Raw genomic sequence first — 23,124 nt, forward strand, 5'->3', positions numbered from 1 at the left:
AATGCAGTTCTGCCACTGAGAGTAAGCCCACTCCAAAGAGATTGATGAATTCAGGTCTCTGAGACGTCAAGGCTAAGATAAATCCCCAAAAACACCATGGTCAGTGCCAACCTTGATGAAGTCAGTCCTTTTGAGGGTGACCTGCTTTCTTTAAACTGCAACAAATACTGAGCTAAATATTTCATTATGTTTTAAATTTATTCAGTAAACAGCAATGAGCATCTAACTTCATACCTGGAGGAGGTCACCATCTTAACACTGAAAGAGACATAAATAACATGGCTATGATTACAAACAATAAACAAAAGATGAAAGTGGAAAAATCTAAATTACTGAAGGAGAGCAGAGGAGTAGGTGAGTAATCACTCAGGACAGTTTGAGAACAATTCATGGGAAAGTGATTTAGGGAGGTTATGAATGGTATATAAAGATGCACCAACCTGGAGGTGGGGTGGAGAGAGGAGGGCCTTCCAGATAGCTGGAATGCATGTGCTCAGACATGGAGATGAGAAGGGATGTGGTATGCTTCAGGAATCATAACAAATTTACTGGGACTAGAACAAGATGGAGAAGGCAACGGCACCCCACTCCAGTACTCTTGCCTGGAAAATCCCATGGACGGAGGAGCCTGGTGGGCTGCAGTCCATGGGGTTGCTAAGAGTCGGACACGACTGAGCGACTTCACTTCCACTTTTCACTTTCATGCATTGAAGAAGGAAATGGCAACCCACTCCAGTGTTCTTGCCTGGAGAATCCCAGGGACAGGGGAGCCAGGGGGCTGCCGTCTATGGGGTCGCACAGAGTCGGATACGACTGAAGTGACTTAGCAGCAGCAGCAGCAGAACAAAAGATACAGAGTCTATATAAAGGTGACAGGAAGCAGGTAGTGATGAAATATAAATGATGGAAAAACAGTTTGGGACAAGTTTGTAAGTTCCTCTTGTTCTATTTGAAGAACTTTGGATCATATCTTGCATTCAAGATGGAGAAGTATATTTTTAAATATGACATGAAATCAGAGTTGGTTGACTTTATTCCTAATTTTTAAAAATTATGGACAGATGGACTTCCCTGGTGGTCCAGTGTTTAAGACCCCATGCTTCCACTGCATGGAGCATGGATTTGATCTCAGGTCAGAGAAGTTCTGCTTGCCATGTGGTGTGGCCAAAAAAAATACTGGAAAGACATTTGTTGTTGTTCAGTCGTGTCTGAGTCTCAGCACCCTAGGCTTCCCTGTCCTTCACCATCTCCCAGAGCTTGCTCAAACTCACGTCCATCGAGTCAGTGATGCCATCCAGCCATCTCATGCTCTGTCATTCCCTTCTCCTCCTGCCCTCAATCTTTTCCCAGCATCATGATCTTTTTAATGAGTCAACTCTTGGCATCAGGTGGCCAAAGAATTGGAGCTTCAGCTTCCACATCAGTCCCTCCAATGACTATTTAGGGTTGATTTCCTTTAGGATTGACTGGTTTGATCTCCTTGTAGTCCAAGTGACTCTAAACAGTCTTCTCAAAGACCACTGTTAAAAAGCATCAATTCTTCGGCACTCAGCCTTCTTTATGGTCCAACTCTCACATCCGTACACGACTACTGGAAAAACCATAGCTTTGACTCTACAGACCTTTGTCAGCAAAGTAATGTCACTGCTTTTTAATACACTGTCTAGATTTGGTGGTTCAGACAGTAAAGAATCTGCCAGCAATGAAGGAGACACTCCCCAGGTAGCTAAGTGATGAAGAATTTGCCAGCCAATGCAAGAGACACCAGTTCGATTCTGGGGTTGGGAATATCACCTGGGGAAGGGAATGGCAACCCACTCCAGTATTCTTGTCTGGAGAATTCCATGGACAGAGGAGCCTGGCAGGCTATAGTCCATGGGGTCACAAAGAGTCAGACACGACTAAGTGACTAACACACTAGGTTTGTCATAGCTTTTCTTCCAATGAGCAAGTATCTTTTAATTTCATGGCTTCAGTAACCATCTGCAGTGATTTTGGAGCCCAAGAAAATGAAGTCTGTCACTGTTTGCATTGTTTCCCCATCTATTTGCCATGAAGTGATGGGACCAGATGCCATGATTTTTTTGGATGTTGAGTTTTAAGCCATTAACCTCAAAGAAAGTACTTGGTGGAGTGCCACATGGTCCTGAAATTGGCCTTATCCTGTAGAGCACTTTTTATCAACAATTTTTGAAAAGAGAAAGCAATCTCATCAAACTGGCCAATGATACAGGTCAGAAAGGAACTTAAAGGTTGGATAATCAAACTAAAAATTATAAGACAACTATCATGTGGAATCTTCCTCAGTGATCAATACAAAGAAATAGAGGAAAACAATACAATGGGAAAGACTAGAAATCTCTTCAAGAAAATCAGAGATACCAAGGGAACATTTCATGCAAAGATGGGCTCAATAAAGGACAGAAATGGTATGGACCTAACAGAAGCAGAAGATATTAAGAAGAGGTGGCAAGAATACACAGAAGAACTGTACAAAAAAGATCTTCACGGTCCAGATAATCACGAAGATGTGATCATTCCCACTCATCTAGAGCCAGACATCCTGGAATGTGAAGTCCAGTGGGCCTTAGCAAGCATCACTATGAACAATGCTAGTGGAGGTGATGGAATTCCAGTTGAGCTATTTCAAATTCTAAAAGATGATGCTGTGAAAGTGCTGCACTCAATATGTCAGCAAATTTGGAAAACTCAGCAGTGGCCACAGGACTGGAAAAGGTCAGTTTTCATTCCAATCCCAAAGAAAGGCAATGCCAAAGAATTCTCAAACTACCACACAATTGCACTCATCTCACACGCTAGTAAAGTAATGCTCAAAATTCTTCAAGCCAGGCTCAGCAATACGTGAACCGTGAACTTCCAGATGTTCAAGCTGGTTTTAGAAAAGGCAGAGGAACCAGAGATCAAATTTCCAACATCCCTTGGTTCATGGAAAAAGCAAGAGAGTTCCAGAAAAACATCTATTTCTGCTTTATTGACTATGCCAAAGCCTTTGACTGTGTGGATCACAATAAACTGTGGAAAATTCTGAAAGAGATGGGAATACCAGACCACCTGACCTGCCTCTTGAGAAACCTGTATGCAGGTCAGGAAGCAACAGTTAGAACTGGATAGGGAACAACAGACTGGTTCCAAATAGGAAAAGGAGTACGTCAAGGCTGTATATTGTCACCCTGCTTATTTAACTTATATGCAGAGTACATCATGAGAAACGCAGAGCTGGAAGAAGCACCACCTGGAATCAAGATTGCTGGGAGAAGTATCAATAACCTCAGATATGCAGATGACACCACACTTATGGCAGAAAGTGAAGAAGAACTAAAGAGCCTCTTGATGAAAGTGAAAGAGGAGAGTAAAATAGTTGGCTTACAGCTCAACATTCAGAGAACTAAGATCATGGCATCTTGTCCCATCACTTCATGGGAAATAGATGGGGAAACAGTGGAAACCATGGCTGACTTTATTTTTCTGAGCTCCAAAATCACTGTGGATGGTGATTGCAGCCATGAAATGAAAAGATGCTTACTCCTTGGAAGGAAAGTTATGACCAACCTAGATAGCATATTGAAAAGCAGAGACATTATTTTGCCAACAAAGGTCCATCTAGTTAAGGCTATGGTTTTTCCAATGGTCATGTATGGATGTGAGAGTTGGACTATAAAGAAAGCTGAGTGCCGAAGAATTGATGCTTTTGAACTGTGGTGTTGGAGAAGACTCTTGAGAGTCCCTTGGACTGCAAGGAGATCCAACCAGTCCATCCTAAAGGAGATCAGTCCTGGGTGTTCATTGGAGGGACTGATGTTGAAGCTGAAACTCCAATATTTTGGCTACCTGATGCAGACAGCTGACTCATTTGAAAAGACGGTGATGCTGGGAAAGATTGAGGGCAGGAGGAGAAGGGGACAACAGAGGATCAGATGGCTGGATGGCATCACCGACACAATGGACATGGCTTTGGTGGACTCTGGGAGTTGGTGATGGACAGGGAGGCCTGGCATGCTGCAGTTCATGGGGTTGCAAAGAGTAGGACACGACTGAGCAACTGAACTGAATTGAACTGAAGAAATAATACAAATGATTTTATTTACAAAATAAAAGCAGACTCACAGACATAAAAAAACAAACCTGTGGCTACCAATGGAGGTAGGAACAAATTAGTGGTTTGGGATTAGCAAATACAGATTACTATATATAGCATAAACAACAAGGTCCTGCTGTATAGCACTAGAAACTATAGTCAATATCTTGACATAAACTATAATGGAAAAGAATCTGTGTGTGTGTGTATATATATATACACATATATTATTAAACTGAGTCCCTTTGCTGTATACCTGAAACACAATATTGTAAATCAATCAATTTCTTTAAAGACTAGTTCTTGTATTTAAAAAATGTTTATGGAGCATCTGCAATGTTATAGGAAATTTTCTAAGTTGGTAGGAATCTAGGTGTGAACAAGTGAAAGTCCTTGACTTTCTGGATTTTATACTCTAGAGAAACCTGATGATAAACAAATAAATATATAATACAGTGTCATGCACTGACAAATGAAGAAAACAGACACAACATAAAAGGTAGTAGAAAGTAATTACAGAGGGAGGAATTCTGGGGCGAGAGTTCCAGGCGGGAACTACTAGGGTAAAAGTCCTGCAGGGGAATGAGCCTTGCGCGCAAAAAGGCTAGAAAGGCTGGAGTCGATGCTGAAAGGGGGCGTGATGAGAACTGAGTGGGAAGAAATGGAAGGTTAGTCAGGAGCTTCTTCAAAAGGTGAAATCAATAAATCAAAACAAGCAAGATGGCACTGAAGCACGACGCTATGAAGTCATTTAAAAATGGTTGGAGAGTGTTATAAAATACAAATGTAATACACTCTGGGTTTTATTTCATAGAAATCAATTACACAGGGAAAGGATGAAGGAGAGGTGTGCTGTCAGCAGTTTATGTGAAAAACACGTCAAGGCCTTCATAGATCCACAAGCTCAGTGAGAGCTAGTATAAAATGATGAATTTGAGACACACACACACACACATTCTCCAGCAACAAGCACATATACAGATGTGTATGTGCACGCATTTACCTACGCTTAACACAGCTTTCAGTGGTAAAGAATCTGCCTGCCAATACAGGAGAGGCAGGTTTGGTCCCTGGATCAGGAAGATCCCCTGGAGAAGGAAATGGCAACCCACTTCAGTATTCTTGCCTGGGAAATCCCATGGACAGAGAGGCCTGGCAAGTGGAGTCTTTACCACTGAAAGTTGTGTTAAGTGTGAGTAAATGCATGCACATATGCACGTGTATGTGCTTGTTTGTGGGGCGCGTGTGTGTGTCTCAAATTCATTTTATACGGCTCTTACTGAGCTTGTGGATCTACCGCGGCCGTGAGGTGTTTTTCACATGGGGTTGCAAGAGAATTAGACATGACTTATTGACTAAACAACAACAGCACAACGTTAGACAAAATGAACAGTGCATACCCAAATTAAATGACAGAATAAACTAATATTCTTTTTACCCACCACATTGAAAGTATTACATTTAACTTGATGATACATTTTATGAGTTATTGACGATTACATTTTTTTCCAGGACCAGGATGCTGTGAAAAATAAAAATACCCACTCACATATGTTTTTGGCTTTCCATCCATTCTTCCAAGACTCTGAGCTCTGCTAATTTAAAGGTCCTAGATCTCAAGTGAGAAATGATCCCATGTGGACACAACCATGGTTTCACTGAATTGGAATTTGAGGGACTGGCTTTTGGGGCTCTTTCTTCCACTGAACCAAGAAGAAAGAAGTAGATTATTATACTGTTTCTGCGTATTGATTGCAGTTATCAAGGGGAATCAGATTGGTGAGCACAGCAAGGGCAGGGAGGTCTGAGTTGGGAATCCAGGAAGCTGTGTGTGTACCCCCATCCAGGAGTAAAAGTACACGTGCAGTCGTCACACACTAATAAAGGCAGGGCCAGCGGAGACACACGTTCCAGCAATGAAGGTTTACTGCACACCCTCAAGGAAGGAAACCCAGATCACCAGGGTGCCGGCTGAGGGCAAAGGGAGCCTGGAAGGAGACTTAGAAAAAAAGCATATTATACACGCAAATTGCAGACTTGTGACAAATAATAGAAACAAAAACCATAGCAGCCAAGCATATTTCCTTGGTTTTGTATTTATCTGTGTATTATTTACCAATTTTTATTTTTCCTCTCTTTTCTCCTATATAAGAAATGTTGGGGATGATTGCCTGTATAGTTAGAAAATCCAGGTGGAAGAAACATTAAGATCACCTAGAGACAGAAACGGAGAAGGCAATGGCACCCCACTCCAGTACTCTTGCCTGGAAAATCCCATGGACGGAGGAGCCTGGAAGGCTGCAGACCATGGGGTCGCAAAGAGTCGGATACGACTGAGCGACTTCACTTTCACTTTTCACTTTCATGCATTGGAGAAGGAAAAGGCAACCCACTCCAGTGTTCTTGCCTGGAGAATCCCAGGGACAGGGGAGCCTGGTGGGCTGCCGTCTATGGGGTCGCACAGAGTCAGACACGACTGAAGCGACTTAGCAGCAGCAGCAGCAGAGACAGAAATGATGACTGATGAGAACTTGGGTCTCCTCTTTGGGCAGAACAACAGCATCTTGAATTATTTAAGTGTTATTTGTATGATACTGTCATTGTCCCTGCGAAGTTAAACATAGGGTACGAAGGTGAGGATAAAATGCTGAATGACTGAAGAATAGGATTTGTCTGTTGGCTTTCAGCTCCATGCTTGTCCTTCTGTGCTTTCCACTATAGTTCAGACGAAACTGTACATCCTAGATGCCCTTGGCAGCTAACTTCTCATTACGGGATGTGGAAGAAATGGAGAAACTTTTTCCTTCCCTGCTTCTTACCAGGCCCCTGGCAGTGGCAATAGCCAAGGGTCGTGTCCAAGTTCCTGCTTCTCTCCTTGGCAACACTATTCCAGAAGCATTAGTAGCAAGTTCTCAGCAGCCTCAGAGGTCAGTGGTCATGAGCTCTTAATTACACATTTTCCTTTTTTTTTCTCTTTCATCTGTAAGAGTGAGAATGGCTTCCTGTAGTATTACTCTCTGGATAACTTTGCATTTTTCTCTGCACTTCTAGCCTTTCCAACCCTTTGATCGCCAATTCCCAATATTAAATTCCATCTGTTTGAAATAGCTAGTAGGCGAGTAATACTACGGGAAGCCATTCTCACTCTTACAGATGAAAGAGAAAAAAAAGGAAAATGTATAAACAGTTAAATGTAATACGCTCAGTGTGGTGGGTAAAAAGTAGAGATTCTATTTTTCCATAAGCACAGTCACTGATTACAGATGAACCCATGGCCCAGCCTATGCAAAGAAAAAACATGGAGTCAATTGGAAGAGGAAGAGATGGTCACGGACAGGTAGGGCAACATGGAGAGATCAGATAAAGTCTATGAGCTCAAGGACAACATACTCTGATTCTCTGGTGCCTGGCAGCTTCAGGGGGTTATAGGGTCCAGCGTGTGGCCTTGGGAATAGTGGCTGAAGGGGAGTTTAAGTGTGGCTTCAGTCTAATCCATGAGCTCTTTTAACTGTGATGCAGCAATGCTGCCTCGTTCACTCACATGACCATAGAAATCAAGAGCAAAAAATGCCAGGATACGAAATGGGAAGAAAGATGAACACATGTCAGACCATGCCTCCTAAAATATGGTGATAATTTTTTATTAAGGAAATACATTTTAATGGCCAAAACAGGATACTGATAATCACATGAATTATCACTCCTTCTTCAAACTGCCAGACAAATGCATAATGAAAATGTCAGAGATTGCTCTGCCTACCACAGCAAGCAAGAGCCTCAGAGCTGCAGGCAGTGAGTTAACATAAACATGCGTATCTGGGTTTGTCAGCATACTGGAAAATAAGCACGCATTTTTCTCCAGGTATATAAAATACAAACAATAAAAGGTCATTGATTAATATGTGCCCTTGGCTGAAGTCACTGCAGCCTTTTTAAAAGTCATATGATATAAACATTCAAAAACCCCACAAGATCCAGTGTTTAATGGTCCTGCAAGTACATTATAATTCACCTGTACACTTTCAGAAGGACATGAAATTATCATCAGTAAATAATGGGACTAAGAAGACCGCCAGAAATTTATACCTCACTCTACTGTGCTGTTCAGAATGATTCCATTTTACATTGTATTTAGGTATTGGTTTCCTTTTCTTTGTTGAAATTTTTGTAGTGATGGCACCATTGATGTGACCTGGCATTTCTCTCCTAGGAAACACAAGAATAGCACCAACACATTAATTTGGTATAAAAGACCAAAATTTGTGGCTGTGTTATGCTCTTAAGAAGTCAACACTCATTTATCTTATAGCTAGATTTACTAAGGAAGTGTTTTTATCATATTCCTATACTCTGTAACTTCCTTATGTCCACAACTATCCCAAACAGAAATCATTAGAGTTGGTATTTTACCCTGGAGTATATTTTGCTTTCTCCCTTTATGATGAACACATTACTGTGGATCCCATTAGACTTGTTTCATAACCTCCATGTCTACCTGCTGGAGCAAAGCTCTGTGTTCAGTCATTCTTTCTCTGCACACTTGCAAGTTTTATTTTCAGTTGGTAACTACAATTAGAGTCTACTAAGTTCAGCATGGATAGTGGGGCACCAGACTAGGATATGGATACCTTAGGGTGAAAAATTTACCTCCCCAAAGATCTTTAACTGTAGGTTGTTTCTTGAAGTAAGCATAGATGTTAAAAGTAACTTTTAAAGATTTTACCAAAATCAACTAAAATTTGATTACAGATATTCTCAGTTGTGTACTGTGATCTCTTCTCCATTCTTCTGTACTTCTGCTCATCTGGTTTTTGCTTCTTGGGCTGCCTTTTGCCTCTAAAAACTTGTTACTCCAAGGATACCAGACAAATCTGTATGGAAGTGTCCATTTCATGGAGGTTGGAAGACAAAAAAAATAAAGGGCATTGGAATAAAAGCAAGATTACAAGTTGCCAGGTGCTATCAAGGACACAGCTGAGCAAAGAATCAGACCAAGGTAGAAATGTAGAGAATATTTTCTCCAAAATAAAAATAGCTTTATTATTTTCTGATAATAAAAGTGATACATGCTCATTATAAAAATTTCAAATACATAAAAGTCTAACAAAAGTAATGATCACCCAAATACCACAGCCCAGAAAGAAACCATTACTAACTTTTTAGCAAAGATTTCTCTATGAAACATATATTATTTAAAAATATCCAGTATTATAAATGGGCTCATATTAAACACGCTATTCTGTGGTCTGCTTTTTCATTCACTAACATTTCAAGGACAAATTTTCCATAGCAGTAAACATAGATCTAAACAATTTTAAATTAGGCAGATGTGTATAACTCAATTATAGACTTGTGCTATAATTTATTTAACCTGTCTTCTATTGAAGGATATGTACGCTGTTTCCAGTATTTTAATATCATAAACATTAAAAAGTACCTATTTGCCCTCATGTGTACACACTTGTGAAGTTTTTATTCATTACGATGAATTCCTAAACAAATTTCTGGGTAAAAGCAATGGGTAAACAGAACCATTTAAAGTTTTGATACATACTGCCTTCTAGAAGTGTGTGTAGTCGCTCCATCGTGTCCGACTCTTTGTGACCCTGTGGACTGTGGCCCACCAGGCTCCTCTGTCCATGGGATTCTCCAGGCAAGAACACTGGAGTGGGCAAGCTGTACCAATTTCCACTTGCATGAACAGTGTAGGAGGGTTCCTTTTCCTCCATACCCTCTCCAGCATTTGTTGTCTGTGGATTTTTTGATGATAGTCATTCTGACTGGTATGAGGTGGTATATCATTGTAGTTTTGATTTGCATTTCTCTGCATGAAATTAAAAAGACGCTTACTCCTTGGAAGAAAAGTTATGACCAACCTAGATAGCATATTGAAAAGCAGAGACATTACTTTGCCAACAAAGGTCCGTCTGGTCAAGGCCATGGTTTTTCCAGTGGTCATGTATGGATGTGAGAGTTGGGCTGTGAAGAAAGCTGAGCTCAGAAGAATTGATGCTTTTGAACTGTGGTGTTGGAGAAGACTCTTGAGAGTCCCTTGGACTGCAAGGAGATCCAATCAGTCCATTCTGAAGGAGATCAGCCTTGGGTGTTCTTTGGAAGGACTGACGCTGAAGCTGAAACTCCAGTACTTTGGCCACCTCATGCGAAGAGTTGACTCATTGGAAAAGACTTTGATGCTGGGAGGGATTGCGGGCAGGAGGAGAAGGGGACGACAGAGGATGAGATGGCTGGATGGCATCACCGACTCGGTGGACATGAGTTTGAGTGAACTCCGGGAGTTGGTGACGGACAGGGAGGCCTGGTGTGCTGCAATTCACGGGGTCGCAGAGTCGGACATGACTGAACAACTGAACTGAACTGAACTGAACTGAATATAAGTTATTCCTCTTCAGAGCAGATATGTCCTGGGCTTAAATAATTTTCACTTTGTATCCCCAGTCCATCATCAGTGTTACTTAGGATGAGAGTCAACTTCTTTGAACCTCATTTCCCTTGATCTTATGGTAACAGAACACAGATCAGTAGTTTAGATGATGTGTGACTGCAGCTCGAACACCCAAATATTAACTGAGTCTGACCCTCCTTCAAGTACACTCTTCCTACCTTCTTATATTCCATCCCAATTTACATTAGTCTGTAAGAAAATTTCAAAATTAAGGAGTCACTGAAAAACAATGGAGATGTTCAAATGATTATATTTATAGAGATGACCATAAAAAATTGCAGTAAGGCAGATGACATCAATAAGAAGGTTCTTAAGTGAAAGTTTGGTGAGCAATGAAGGTTTGGGAGGCATCTTCAGAATAAAAGTGCTTCCCAAGAAAATACTTGCAATCCAGTGGACCATTAATATACCTAAATAACTTGGGACATAAAGATGGACGCAAAATACAAGAAACATCAGCTTCTCTGTCAAAATTCAAAATGTTGGCTTATCATTGCCTACACATGATTTGGGAATGTTTTTCACCATGAGGCAAATTTATAAGCCGTGTACACAATTTTTAATTCTTTTCAACAATGCCTCAGATATTAATATTTGAAATTAGACTTTCAACCAAGAATGATGAAGTGGAACTATTTAAACAAATGATTGATGACAGTCTAGATATTAGAAAGACAGACTTGGGAGCAAACTAAATGACAGTGTTGAGATACTAGATACCAATGATTCTGAAGAGGTTTGAAGGATTATCCGATTCAGTCATTCACTTGGTGGGCCATATTATGTGTCAGGTACTGTGCTAGCCATTAAGGATACCAAAAAGAGCAGGATATAGCCTCTACCCCCAGGGAAGTTTCAGTTTTATGAGGAGAGAGAAGTCAACAGGCAGTTCCAGTGTGGGGTGATGGTGTGGTGAGGCATGTGTAGACGCTTCAGATTCCTTACTGGAAGCCTGCTGAAGATGGCATCAGTCCTAGTAATCTTTGCCTCCTCCTTACTCTTTCAGCCCTTACTTTCGGTTCCAAAAGTTTGTGGCTCAAATAACAGATGTTGTAATAGAACAGTTAACTTGGGCAGATGCCTTTTCATCCTTAATAAAATGTTTGCTTCTTACCTGGTACTCTAGTAGCTAACATAGTACCTTGATTCTGGCAGATGCCTCACAAATGCTTCTCATGTAACTTTCACTTCCTAGACTCACTCTATCTCAGGTCATAAAAGCTGTTTTACACAAGCTGTTCTATCATCCCATGAAACTCCACAATGACGCAGTGGGTCACAGATCATTACAATTCTCCAGAAGCCAATAAAATTGACTATGCTAGAAATCCCATAGCTGACTTCCAAAACAACAAAACACTTTCTTCATGTTTTGGGGGCTATAAAATGGGACAAAAATCTATCAAGTAAATAGGATCTACCTGGAGGATAGCCCACGGTACATTACAAAGATGAAGGTGAATGAAATTCTTTACTAATTTATCTTTACTGATCATAGGAAACACTTGGGGCCTCTTGGTTTCTTCATGTGTCTTAGTCTTTATATCATGAGGCCACTAAAGTATCCTCTTACTGCCTATAGCAGGATGGGAGATTTAATTCCTATCAGTTAACACTTATCAACAAACCCACTAGAAGGCAAATCTGGTAAGGAGTACTGGGTCACTCAATAGTAAATTCTGGTTATTTCTAACCACAGTAGTATCTGCTTACCATATCGTTAATTAGGTTATTGCCAGTTAATCTGACTTGGTTTTTAAGATGTCCAAAATAGTCACACCCAAGCAAGGTGATCTAGTTAAAAAAAACTCATTGATGAATAGTATTTCTAGACCTTCTACTCAATGCTAAGCAAACTCCTATGCAATAGTTTGGGAGCTAGCAATCTGTGTTTTTAACAAGCCTTCCATGTCATTTTGTTGCATGCTAAAGTTTGACAAACGCTGCTTCAAGTCAATTAAGCAAATTCCAATCAACATCATACCAACAGATTACACATGTGCTGAATAATGGTGTGGGCCTGGTGTCAATGAGAACTTCCTAATGATTTCCCTTTGAAGGTACTGCGAGATTCAGATTCAAAGTGAAAAGCAGTTTAACAAAGAGTCAGTTCTTTATTATCTTGATTACCTCATTTGAATTATTAGTGGCAACTTCATCCGATTCCAAGCTTATTTGCCCGATTCAGCCAAAATACATTCAGCCTACATGAAACAAGCTAAATCGACCTCAGAATGGCTAGCTATTTATAAAGCCAAATGTCAAAGACTTTCACAGCTTCCTGTGATTAACAAGGAATCAAGAGTTGGGTATAATCAAAAGAGTTTTCAAACTAGGCCAGGTCATCACAAGAAGCAAGATCAATGAAGTCTAGTGCAACCCCTTCCCCCGACAGTCTCAACATAGGGGCAGTTTGGGAGCATTGTGAACATGCTTCATGCTCAGATGGGGAAGACAGCAATGGGCAGTCAGAATGTGTCAGACCAGCCCTCGGAGATGGCCTCTCCCAGCTGCTTGCCTGGGGCTTTTATTTGACTTGTCAATCAGGCTACAGCTTACTGTGTTTTGAATCTCACTTCCTGCCGTAAGATCCTTTTTCTCAGAACCATAGCTCCATGTTTTAGACCTTGGTCTGTTAACCTGACCCTGATTTCTGATGATTTCCTTCTTTGAATAATTGCTCTTGAATCTGGACTCCAATCTGACGATCATTAACTCAACTGTACAGATTCACCAAAAGAATAAAATAAAAACTTACCAAAAAATGGGCCTATTCCTTTGATACAGAGAAAACTAGAGGTCTGCCCTTATATAGTAAACATCCTGGAGAGGGAGATTCTGTAAATCCTCTGGAAATGGTTTTCATGAGTGTTTCTGTCTATCATCATAAAGACAGTCATTATCCCTACTTGGTTAACTTACTCAGGAATGTTTACTATAGCTGACTTTTTTATTATGTGGGTTCACAGAGATAATGTCACTCAATTTAACTTATAAGGAAACACCTGCTCTGTATAGGATAACATGCTAGGCCTAGAAGAGATGGACCCTACACAGTCAGGGAGTATGATAAACAGAGTAATGGTCCCAAAGATGTCCATGTCCTAATCCTGAATACACGACTTTATAGGAGAAATGGGACACTGTGGCTGTGATTAAACAAAGGATCTTAAGATACAGAGATTTTCCTGGATTACCTGAGTGGGCCCAATGCCATCACAAGGATCTTTTGGAGAGCCAAAGGAAGAGGAAGAGGTGATGAAGAAGAGCTCAGAGAGACAGAAAGAGAGATCTAGATTTAAAGATGTGACAGATACTGGCTTTGAGGATGGAAGAAGAAGGCATGAACCAAAGAATGCAAATAGCATTTTGAAGCTAGAAAAGGCAAAGGAACGAACTCTCCCCTAGATCCTCCAGAAGGAATGCCAAGGACTTCTGACCTCCAGAGCTGTATAATAATTAATTTATGTTGCTTTAACCCACTAACCTACTGTTGTGATAGCAGTAGGAAACTAATACAGGGAGTTTATCATCTAGTAAGAGATAAAAGATATCATAGGTAACTTGGATATGATTCAGAAAGTGACAGGTATAAACGAGAAATGCAAAGAAACTGTTACAGATGATACAAATAAACTTATTTACAAGATATAAACAGACTCGCAGACACAGAAAACAAACTTATTAAACAGGAAAGGAGGTTTAGGAGTTTGGGATTAGTAGATACAAACCATGATATATAAAACATAAACAATAAGGTCCTACTATATAGCCCTGGAGGAGGGCATGACAACCCACTCCAGTATTCTTGCCTGGAGAATCCCATGGACGGAGGACCATGGCAGGCTGTGGTCCATGGGGTCGCAAAGAGTCAGACAGGACTGAAGCAACTTAGCACACAAGCACCTACTGTATGGCACAGGGAACCATATTCGGTATCTTGTAGTAAACCACAATGGGAAAGAATATAAAAAAGAATATGTGTATATATATACAGGTATATGTATACATATACACACGTATAACTGAATCATTTTGCTGTACATCAGAAGCTAACACTGTAAATCAACAATACTTCAATAAAAAAAACTTTACAAATGGGAAAAAAAAAAGAGAAATTGCTATGGAAATGCTGATAAAGTAAGTAATATTGGCTGGAAAGATTAGGAAAGCTTCCTGGAGGAGGCAATTATGGTGGGCCCTGAAAGACTGGCTAGAATTTCAAAAGGGAGAGATCTGGTAAACACTAGGAGTAAAGGCATAGAGTTGGAATCAAACAAAAAGCTGACCGAGGCCTTTATGACCAGCCAGTTTCTTAGGAACAAGAATTATTTGATTAAAATTTCATCATCTACTCAGGATATAATAGTCTCTAAGTATGTAAAAAATTATAATACTAGTCATATAACAACTATATTATATGAAATAATCTAAGATTTAAATACAGAAATACAGATCTTGGGCATGTAATGACCAAGGGTGAAACTGGCTCATTTTCACATATGCAGACTTGACAGGGATAAAAGAAACATACTAAGAGTCAATCGAAATAAGCAAAAAGGCAATTCTTTAAAAAGATTTCTATTAACATTTACAAATCAGACATTTCCTGCAACCTCTGCAGGCAGGCTAAACCAAAACAATGGAACCCAACTGAACTGAACATACTTGGAAGCAGATTGGAGGCTCTAAGGACTCACATGGATGTGACAGAGAAGACACTGTAATCCAGATCCTTTCTAGTAGGTTTTGACTGCTCTGTCTGAAGTCAGAGTCCACAATCTTAAACAATTCTGAATGGTTTTAATTTAGCCCAGGCTGGATCATGAGGCAATGATCCTACTAAAACAAACTTTTAAGCCACTCTGTTCTACAAGTTGGAAGGGAAGGAATGGAATGGGATTGGTCACACTGTTGATGGGCATCAGCCAAATGTATCATCCCTTATCCTCCAGCACTACTGATGAAGACAGTGGCTTCCCCAGATGAGACCTTACTCAGTGCCTCAGCAATTCTTGCTTTCTTCTTTATCCTCATCAGAAACCGATGCCTTTTTGTACAGTTTGCATTCATTCCATGAAAATATGGAGGAACAGCTAGTCTCCACTGGCCTGCTCCTATAGGAATGGCCTGGAGCTTCTGCAGAAGTGTCCGTATGCACACTGGGGGCCCTCAAGTCCAGGGATGGAGTTGCACACTTTGGAGACCAGCTTTCCTCACAAGGAGACCCGGACCTACTGGAAGAGTCCTCATTCCCCCTACTACCCGTCTTTTTGTCAAAGCCCAGGAATGTGACCTCAGACTGGCTGCATTCAAAGGGAGTCTTCTGAGTCATTCTATCTTTTCTCAAACTTTGATCATGAGGCGGCGATGGATTATTCTGGTTTTCGTCATCTTCCACTGGAATGCTCGGAACATTATCGAAGAACAGAGGAGAAGGACTCCTGAAGGACTTGAGGGATGTGGGAGGATCTTCCGCAAAATACAAGCTGGCTTGAGTACTTTCAAGAATATTTAGGACCTGAATAACCAAGAAACAAACACACACTGAATGAAGTCTCAATAACCTCTCCTTTAACCTTTTTTTCTGTCTACCTATTAAGGAATATTCTCTTTTTTCATGAAATAAGTTTAACTAATGTGGGAGACCTGGATTTTATCCCTAAGTTGGGAAGATCCCCTGGAGAAGGGAATGGCAACCCACTCCAGTATTCTTGCCTGGAGAATCGCATAGATAGGGTCTACAGTCCATGGGGTTGCAAAGAGTCGGACACAACTTAGCAACTAACACATTGTCTTTATAGAATTTGAAATGAGAAGGAATTAAAGATTAGCTAAAATTCTTCATGTTAATAACTAAATTAAGTGACTTAAAGCAAAGTAGAAAAGCCACTGAACTGAATTCAACATCAAGAGATCTGGAGTGTCTTGCTGGTCCAGTGGTTAGGAGTCTGCCGGCCAATGAGGGGGAAACGGGTTTGATCCCTGGTCCAAGAAGACATAACATGCTGCGGGGCAACTAAGCCTGTGTACCACAACTATTGAAGCCTGCACACTCTAGAGCCTATGCTCTGCAACAAGAGAAGCCACCACAGTGAGAAACCTGAGCACCGCGACTAGAGAGTAGCCCCTGCTTGCTGAAACTAGAGAAAGCCCAAGGGCAGAAATGAAGACCCAGTGCAGCCAAAAATGATAAACAAGTAAATAAATAAAAATTTTTTTTAAAAAGAAGAGAACTGACTTTAGGCCAAGATTTGCCACTAACTACTTTGTGACCTTGGACAAATCTCTGATTATTTTTTATTTCAACCTTAGTATGTGAAAGATTGGAAGGGGTCAGGGAATAGTGAACCCAATCCATAGTTCTCAAATACTAGAACTACCTAGGGAAGCTCTCTTAAAATACCTTAAAAAGTCTCTCTTACAGATCCCTTAGACTGACCTAAAGATGCTCATTCAAAAAAATATGGAGATAGGAGCCCAGGAATCTGTATTTTTAAAGCTTCCCAGTTGATTTGGATATGCAGCTAAATTGAGAACCATTAACCTGATATAAAATAACATACCTTCACATATACATGTAATTTTAAAAATACATACAAAGAGCTTTATAATTTACAAAGTGTTTTCCCACATATGACCTCATTTAATCTGCACAAACATTATTAGCCTCACTTTATAGATGATAAGGTTGAGTCCCTTTCAGAAAAGGAAATCACTATCATAAGCCAGAAGGAGCAGACCTGCGGCTTAACCCCATGTCTCCTGGCTCCCAATTTCATGTTCTCTCCACTATGTATTCAGAGCTCAAAACTGCTAGTTACATAGCTCTCACTGGCAGTGTCAGGTCTAGAACACAGCTCTCCTGATTCCCAGGCCAATGGTCTTCATATTCTGATTATGTCAACTCCTTGTTTAAAAACTTTTCCATGGCTGACAACAGATTCAGGATGGAATCCAAATTCCTAGAATGGAATTCATGCCCCTCGATCACCTGGAACCTCCTATTATTTTAAAACAGTCCAGCATTTCCCTCTCTGTCCTCGTACTTCCATGATGCAGGATTATCTGCAGTCTTGGTGCCAGGGAATCCACTGCACCTCTGAGCCTTTGCAGGCATACAGTCTCTCTGCCTGGAATATCCCTCCATCCTAAGGCCACCTAAATCCAACCTATTCTTCAGATTATAGCTCAGTTATCACCTCCATCAAGAAACTTCTTTGCTGGGACATATTCTGACTCTATGCTCCCATACTGGCCTGTGTTCTCATCTATCATGATGCTTATCTTCTTGCATCGAAATTCCATGTTTATCCGTCTGACTCTCCGTTTGGACTGTGAGCTGAGAGCAGCAATTCAGTATCCTGATCACTGTTGCAGCACCAGCATCTAGTCCAAAGTCTGGCACACAAAAGCAGGTACTAAATAAATATTTGTTTATTATAAACAAATACCTAGATGATTAAATTTATGGGCAGATGAATAAGCTTAAAAATCAGCAAGAGAAATACATGCTGCATTTTAAAAAAAATTTGGCCACACCATGTGGCATGTAGGATCTTAGTTCCCCAACCAGGGACTGAACCCAGGCCCTGGCAGTGAATGTGCCTGAATCCTAACCATTGAACCACCAGGGAATTCCCATTTTATTGGGCCAGATCTCTTAAGGAATGTTGAATAAAATATTCTCTCCAAATTATTCACTTATGTCTTTTCATCAATTTTTTTTTGGTTGCCCTGGTTCTATCCAATGATGCCCTTTTTCAGAGTACCAAACTTTCTGATTTAGAAAAGCTATCTGTTAGGTGAGAAGACTGTTGGGGACTGCATTTGTCACACTGATATTCACTTAGATACACAATTTATCCAGTTTAGATTTTCCATGGTTCAACAGACTGTTTTTAACAAAATCACATGTATACGCACTTCATCCATCGATGGTCTTAATTTCGCCCGTGTTGCAGCACACCGGCCTGCCAAAGAGAACAGCTTGGCAGAAAAATTCTGTGGACAGGGAGGTACTTTCTTATCTAGAAAGGAGATACATGAATCGAGGCCTCTTTTCTCCATCAATTCTATAAGAAGATCCCGCTAGGAAGAAAAGAAGACAAGCTCATCATTTAGAACTCAGAAACGATCAGAAAAGTGACCAAGAGATAGGGGCAGAGGTGGAGACAACTCTTACCAGCTGGATATGCTTTGGCTCATCTAACACCACTTTACAACCTGTCAGAACTTCCATTATTACCTACAAGGAATATATAGAAAGTTAGCTACATAATATTAATAATATACACAATAATTATTATATTATTATAAATATTTTTAAAAGTGAAAGTGAAATTACTCAGTCGTGTCCAACTCTTTGCGACCCCATGGGCTGTAGCCTATAGGCTCCTCCATCCATGGGATTTTCCAGGCAAGAATACTGGAGTGGGTTGCCATCTCCTTCTCCAGATCTTCCCGACCCAAGGATTGAACCCAGGTCTCCCACATTGTAGGCAGATGCTTTACCATCTGAGCCATACTCATAGTTAGTTGTGGCTCTTTTGAAAAAATTTTAATTGAGGCATAACTACAATATTGTGTTGGTTTCTGCCATATATCAATATGAATCAGCCATAAGTACATAAGTTATACACATAAGTATGTGTATCAGCCATACACATAAGTCATACACATAAGTCCTCTCCCTCTTGAACCCCCCTCCTACCTCCCATCCCATCCCACCCCTATAGGTTGTCACAGAGCATCGGATTTGTGTTCCCTGAGTCATACAGCAAATTCCCACTGGCTATTTTGCATCCTGAAGAAGGGAATGGCAACCCACTCCAGTATTCTTGCCTGGAGAATTCTATGGACAGAGGAGCCTGGCAGGCTACAGTCCATGTGGTCATAAAGAGTTGGACATGACTGAGTGACTAACACACACACACACACACACACACACACCTATTTTACATATGGTAATGTGTACGTTTCAATGTTATTCTCTTAAATCATATCATCCTTCCTTCCCCTACTGTGTCCAAAAGTCTGTTCTCTATGTGTCACCTTCGCTGCCCTGCAAATAGGTTCATCAGAACCATCTTTCTAGATTTCATATATATGCATTAATATATGTTTGTTTTTCTCTTTCTGACTTACTTCACTCTGTATAATAGGCTCTAGGTTCATCCACCTCATTAGAACTGACTCAAATATATTCTTCTTTATTGCTGAGTAATATTCCCTTACACTAACATTCCATACATACCACATCTTTAGCCATTCATTTGTCAACGGACACCTAGGTTGCTTACATGTCCTAGCTACTGTAAATAGTGCTGTTGAACACTGGGTACATGTGTCTTTTTTCAGTTAACCTCAATACTGAGTATAGTTCATTCTAATTAATCACTTTATGTTTTACTGTTTGATTACATAAAATTAATGTATTGATATAAGACAATGAGTAACAGGAAATCAATAGGTCTAAAAGTTAAAGTCTTTAAAACAGTTCTTAGAATTTAGAGCATTCTTGGTGATAAACTCTTCTCCTTCATTAACTGGTAGTTGGTACTTACAATTCCAAAGCTGTAGATGTCTGTTTTAATGGAAAGTTTGCCTTGTCTGATATACTCTTCTGGCATGTACCACACATGCTTACTGCTGCTGCTGGTCATGCTTATGGCAGAGCTTTGAGGTTCTAGGTGAGGTCGGAAGTGTGCCATGGCAAAATCAGTTAGTTTGGGTTGAAACTGATCATCCAGAAGTATGTTTGCACTGGAATTGTGATCATGGGCAAACAAGACAAAAACATCATAATGGTATTCCGGTGGAAAACAACAGGACAAGCTCGCTTTCATATTTGGTCAATTCCAAATAAAGTCATACATTACTTTCCATGAACTTTTTAGAGGAGATTTTCTCAAAGTATAAATCCAAGCATTATATAAAACCTAAAACAAAAACCTGACATAGGAACAGCAGGCATTTCAAATTTACAGGCCTATATATGGAGTTGGTGGATGAAGTTGATGCTTTGTCAATAGGAGAAACTAAAGTTAACCAAAGCAGCTTTCCTTGTGTTCTACTTACATGTAATAAGAACATTAAATGAGTTTTAATCAGATAGTAATTAAGTATCTGATATGCACAGGGCTGTGCTGTGGAATGCTTGCCTTAGAACCACTCAGCCAATACATTAGAGCCAGATCCTGCCTTTGCTCTAGCTCTAGATTAGGACAGACATGTAGTTCTTAATGACTTCTTCCCCAGATGTACACTTCACTTATTCAGATCAAAGCTGGGGCTTCTGGAGATGCCCTGATCATTGGGTACCTAATGCAGGAGTCTGCCACATGTGCCAGGAGGTGAGGTGGGCAGAGAGGTTCATTAACCCGCATTATCAGGACCCAAGCTTCTATCCCTCCAGCTTCTGCCACTCTGAGAGTCTGGTTCTCTTCTGCACCCCTGCCCTACCACTGCCCCCCACTTTATTTCAGCAATAAGAGGAGGAATGCAAAGATCTGAGTGCCAGATTTTCAATGTCAAGCATCTCATCCTCCCTTCTTCTTCCAACCCAGCTTTAAAGAACCTAAACTTAAACCATAACTTAAAAGAGAATGCAAAAAGCTGAATTTGTGAAACACTTAGAATCCCTAAAGAACAGGTCTTTTCCAAGTACAAAAGGGGAAAGAAGCAGCAACAACACTCATAATCTAATCCATTTATTTGATCCTCAGAAAAACTGGGGAAGTTTGCAGCAGCTGGTGACTCATACTTCTGTTAAGAGTTAGGCAGAGGGGAGCTGAGTAACCACAGCATGTTACACAATAAAACCCACAGATGACTTTGGGTCAGTGAAAGGCCATCAATAAGAATGCGAAATTGTTCCAGGGCACTGCATTCACACTTTGAATAATGGTATTTGGTGAAAAGAAAGTTGTTTACCAGCAGACTTTAGTGTATAACATAAATTTTAAGTTCAGTTACTCTGTTCTAAATAAAGGTTAATGGCAGCTGAGGAAGAAGGATGTTCTGTTTTAGGAAAGTGGGAATTCCAAAAGGCCCTTCAACAATCAATTCTACTCAAACTCTTTCTCCTGCTTCAACCTCAGATAGAATATTCAGACATAAAGTGCCTTCAGCTACCTTGCAGGTCAACTGAATACATTCTTTCTATGGGAGTAAAAACAGACTAACAAAATAAAGACAACATAAAGTAACTAAAATCATGTAACAATATACTGCAACAAACAGGTGCTGCGCAAGCTATGCTTAGTCACTCAGTTCAGTTCAGTTCAGTCGCTCAGTCGTGTCCGACTCTTTGCAACCCCATGAATCACAGCACGCAGTCATGTCCAACTCTTTGCAACCCCATGGACTGTAGCCTGCCAGGCTCCTCTGTCCCTGGGGATTCTCCAGGCAAGAATACTGAAATGGGTTGTCATGCCCTCCTCCAGGCGATCTTCCCAACCCAGGAATCAAACCCAGATCTCTGGCATTGCTGGTGGATTCTTTACCATCTGAGCCACCAGGGAATAGGTAAGAAACACCCAATGGCCCACACCTTCGATTTAGTGTTTCTACAACCTATTTCTTCTAGTCTTTCCCACAAGCTACTTTCTGTAGCAGAGAGACCATCAGCTCTCTAGACAACTCTTCTGGCAGAAGGACTAGTCATGGTTCAGTAAGGTGATGGGAAAAGTCTCACACAAAGTGGTGAGTTTGTATTCTGAATCTGGGGATGTTAGTTCATCTCTATGTAGCTAGGGGTCTCTAGAACAATTCTTTTTGGGTACCTAAGCCCTTCCAAAGTTATGAGAATTGCTTTCTTTGCTTACATTTGTCTCCTAATTTAAAGTTGAAGTTCTTGGGCCTTAAATATAAAGCAAGATGATACACCTAGATTATAATGCAGGATCTGAATCTAAGTGCAAATTTTATGTTTGACATGTAAGCGCATGATTGGTTTATAAAGATATATATTTTTAATTTTAGGAAGAGTTATTAGTGCTTAGTAGCCCAGTCCCTGAGTACTTTGCAATACTCCAGAAAAGTCCAGACTTCACTTAATTGGGTTCAGAGATAAAGAGCACCCCACTGGGTTCTAAATGACAGCCTGAGGCAATAGGATGGCTTGCTGTCTGTGTCACTGCTGTTTGAAGCACTAAGACACCCCTCACCAGATATCTTACCTTCCCTCACCAGATGTAACAAGACACAGTTTCTGTATGAACCTGCAGATTACTGGGAAAAAGCATACACATCCTCCCACCGCCAACATCAGTATGCAGTATATCCAGCATAAATGATACAAAACTGAAACCCTTACTCCCTTTTGGCATAAACAGCCTTCTCGATCTTTCTTATTGACCTAGACAGCACTTAGTATTATGGCTTGTTTTTGTTTTATTGGTACCTAATGAGTCCTAGGCTCTCTTGAGTAAAGGCTTAGTCAAGAAGGGGTAAACCTTTCAATGTGAAATTTCATCTCTGATCAAACTAGCGCAACTTCCCTAAGCCTTGATTTTCTTGTAGGTAAAAAGATCTGATAATGCAGACCTCACAGGGTTGTTGT

At 40.5% G+C, this 23,124-nt stretch overlaps 1 protein-coding gene across 1 annotated transcript in view; it reads right to left on the reverse strand.

Moving 5' to 3' along the window:
• Window positions 1-9,099: 9,099 nt before the first annotated feature.
• IRAK3 (interleukin 1 receptor associated kinase 3) overlaps window positions 9,100-23,124 on the reverse strand; it is a 66,523-nt gene continuing 52,498 nt past the window's right edge. The window contains exons 9-12 of the mRNA XM_070789356.1: window positions 20,126-20,324; window positions 18,745-18,807; window positions 18,486-18,650; window positions 9,100-16,080 (exon numbers count right to left, since the gene is read on the reverse strand). Of these exons, the coding sequence (XP_070645457.1) occupies window positions 15,565-16,080; window positions 18,486-18,650; window positions 18,745-18,807; window positions 20,126-20,324 (943 nt within the window). The 3' untranslated portion in view covers window positions 9,100-15,564. The remainder of the gene's footprint in view (window positions 16,081-18,485; window positions 18,651-18,744; window positions 18,808-20,125; window positions 20,325-23,124) is intronic.

Source organism: Bos indicus, chromosome 5 (genome assembly GCF_029378745.1).
Source record: "Bos indicus isolate NIAB-ARS_2022 breed Sahiwal x Tharparkar chromosome 5, NIAB-ARS_B.indTharparkar_mat_pri_1.0, whole genome shotgun sequence".
Lineage (NCBI taxonomy): Eukaryota > Metazoa > Chordata > Mammalia > Artiodactyla > Bovidae > Bos > Bos indicus.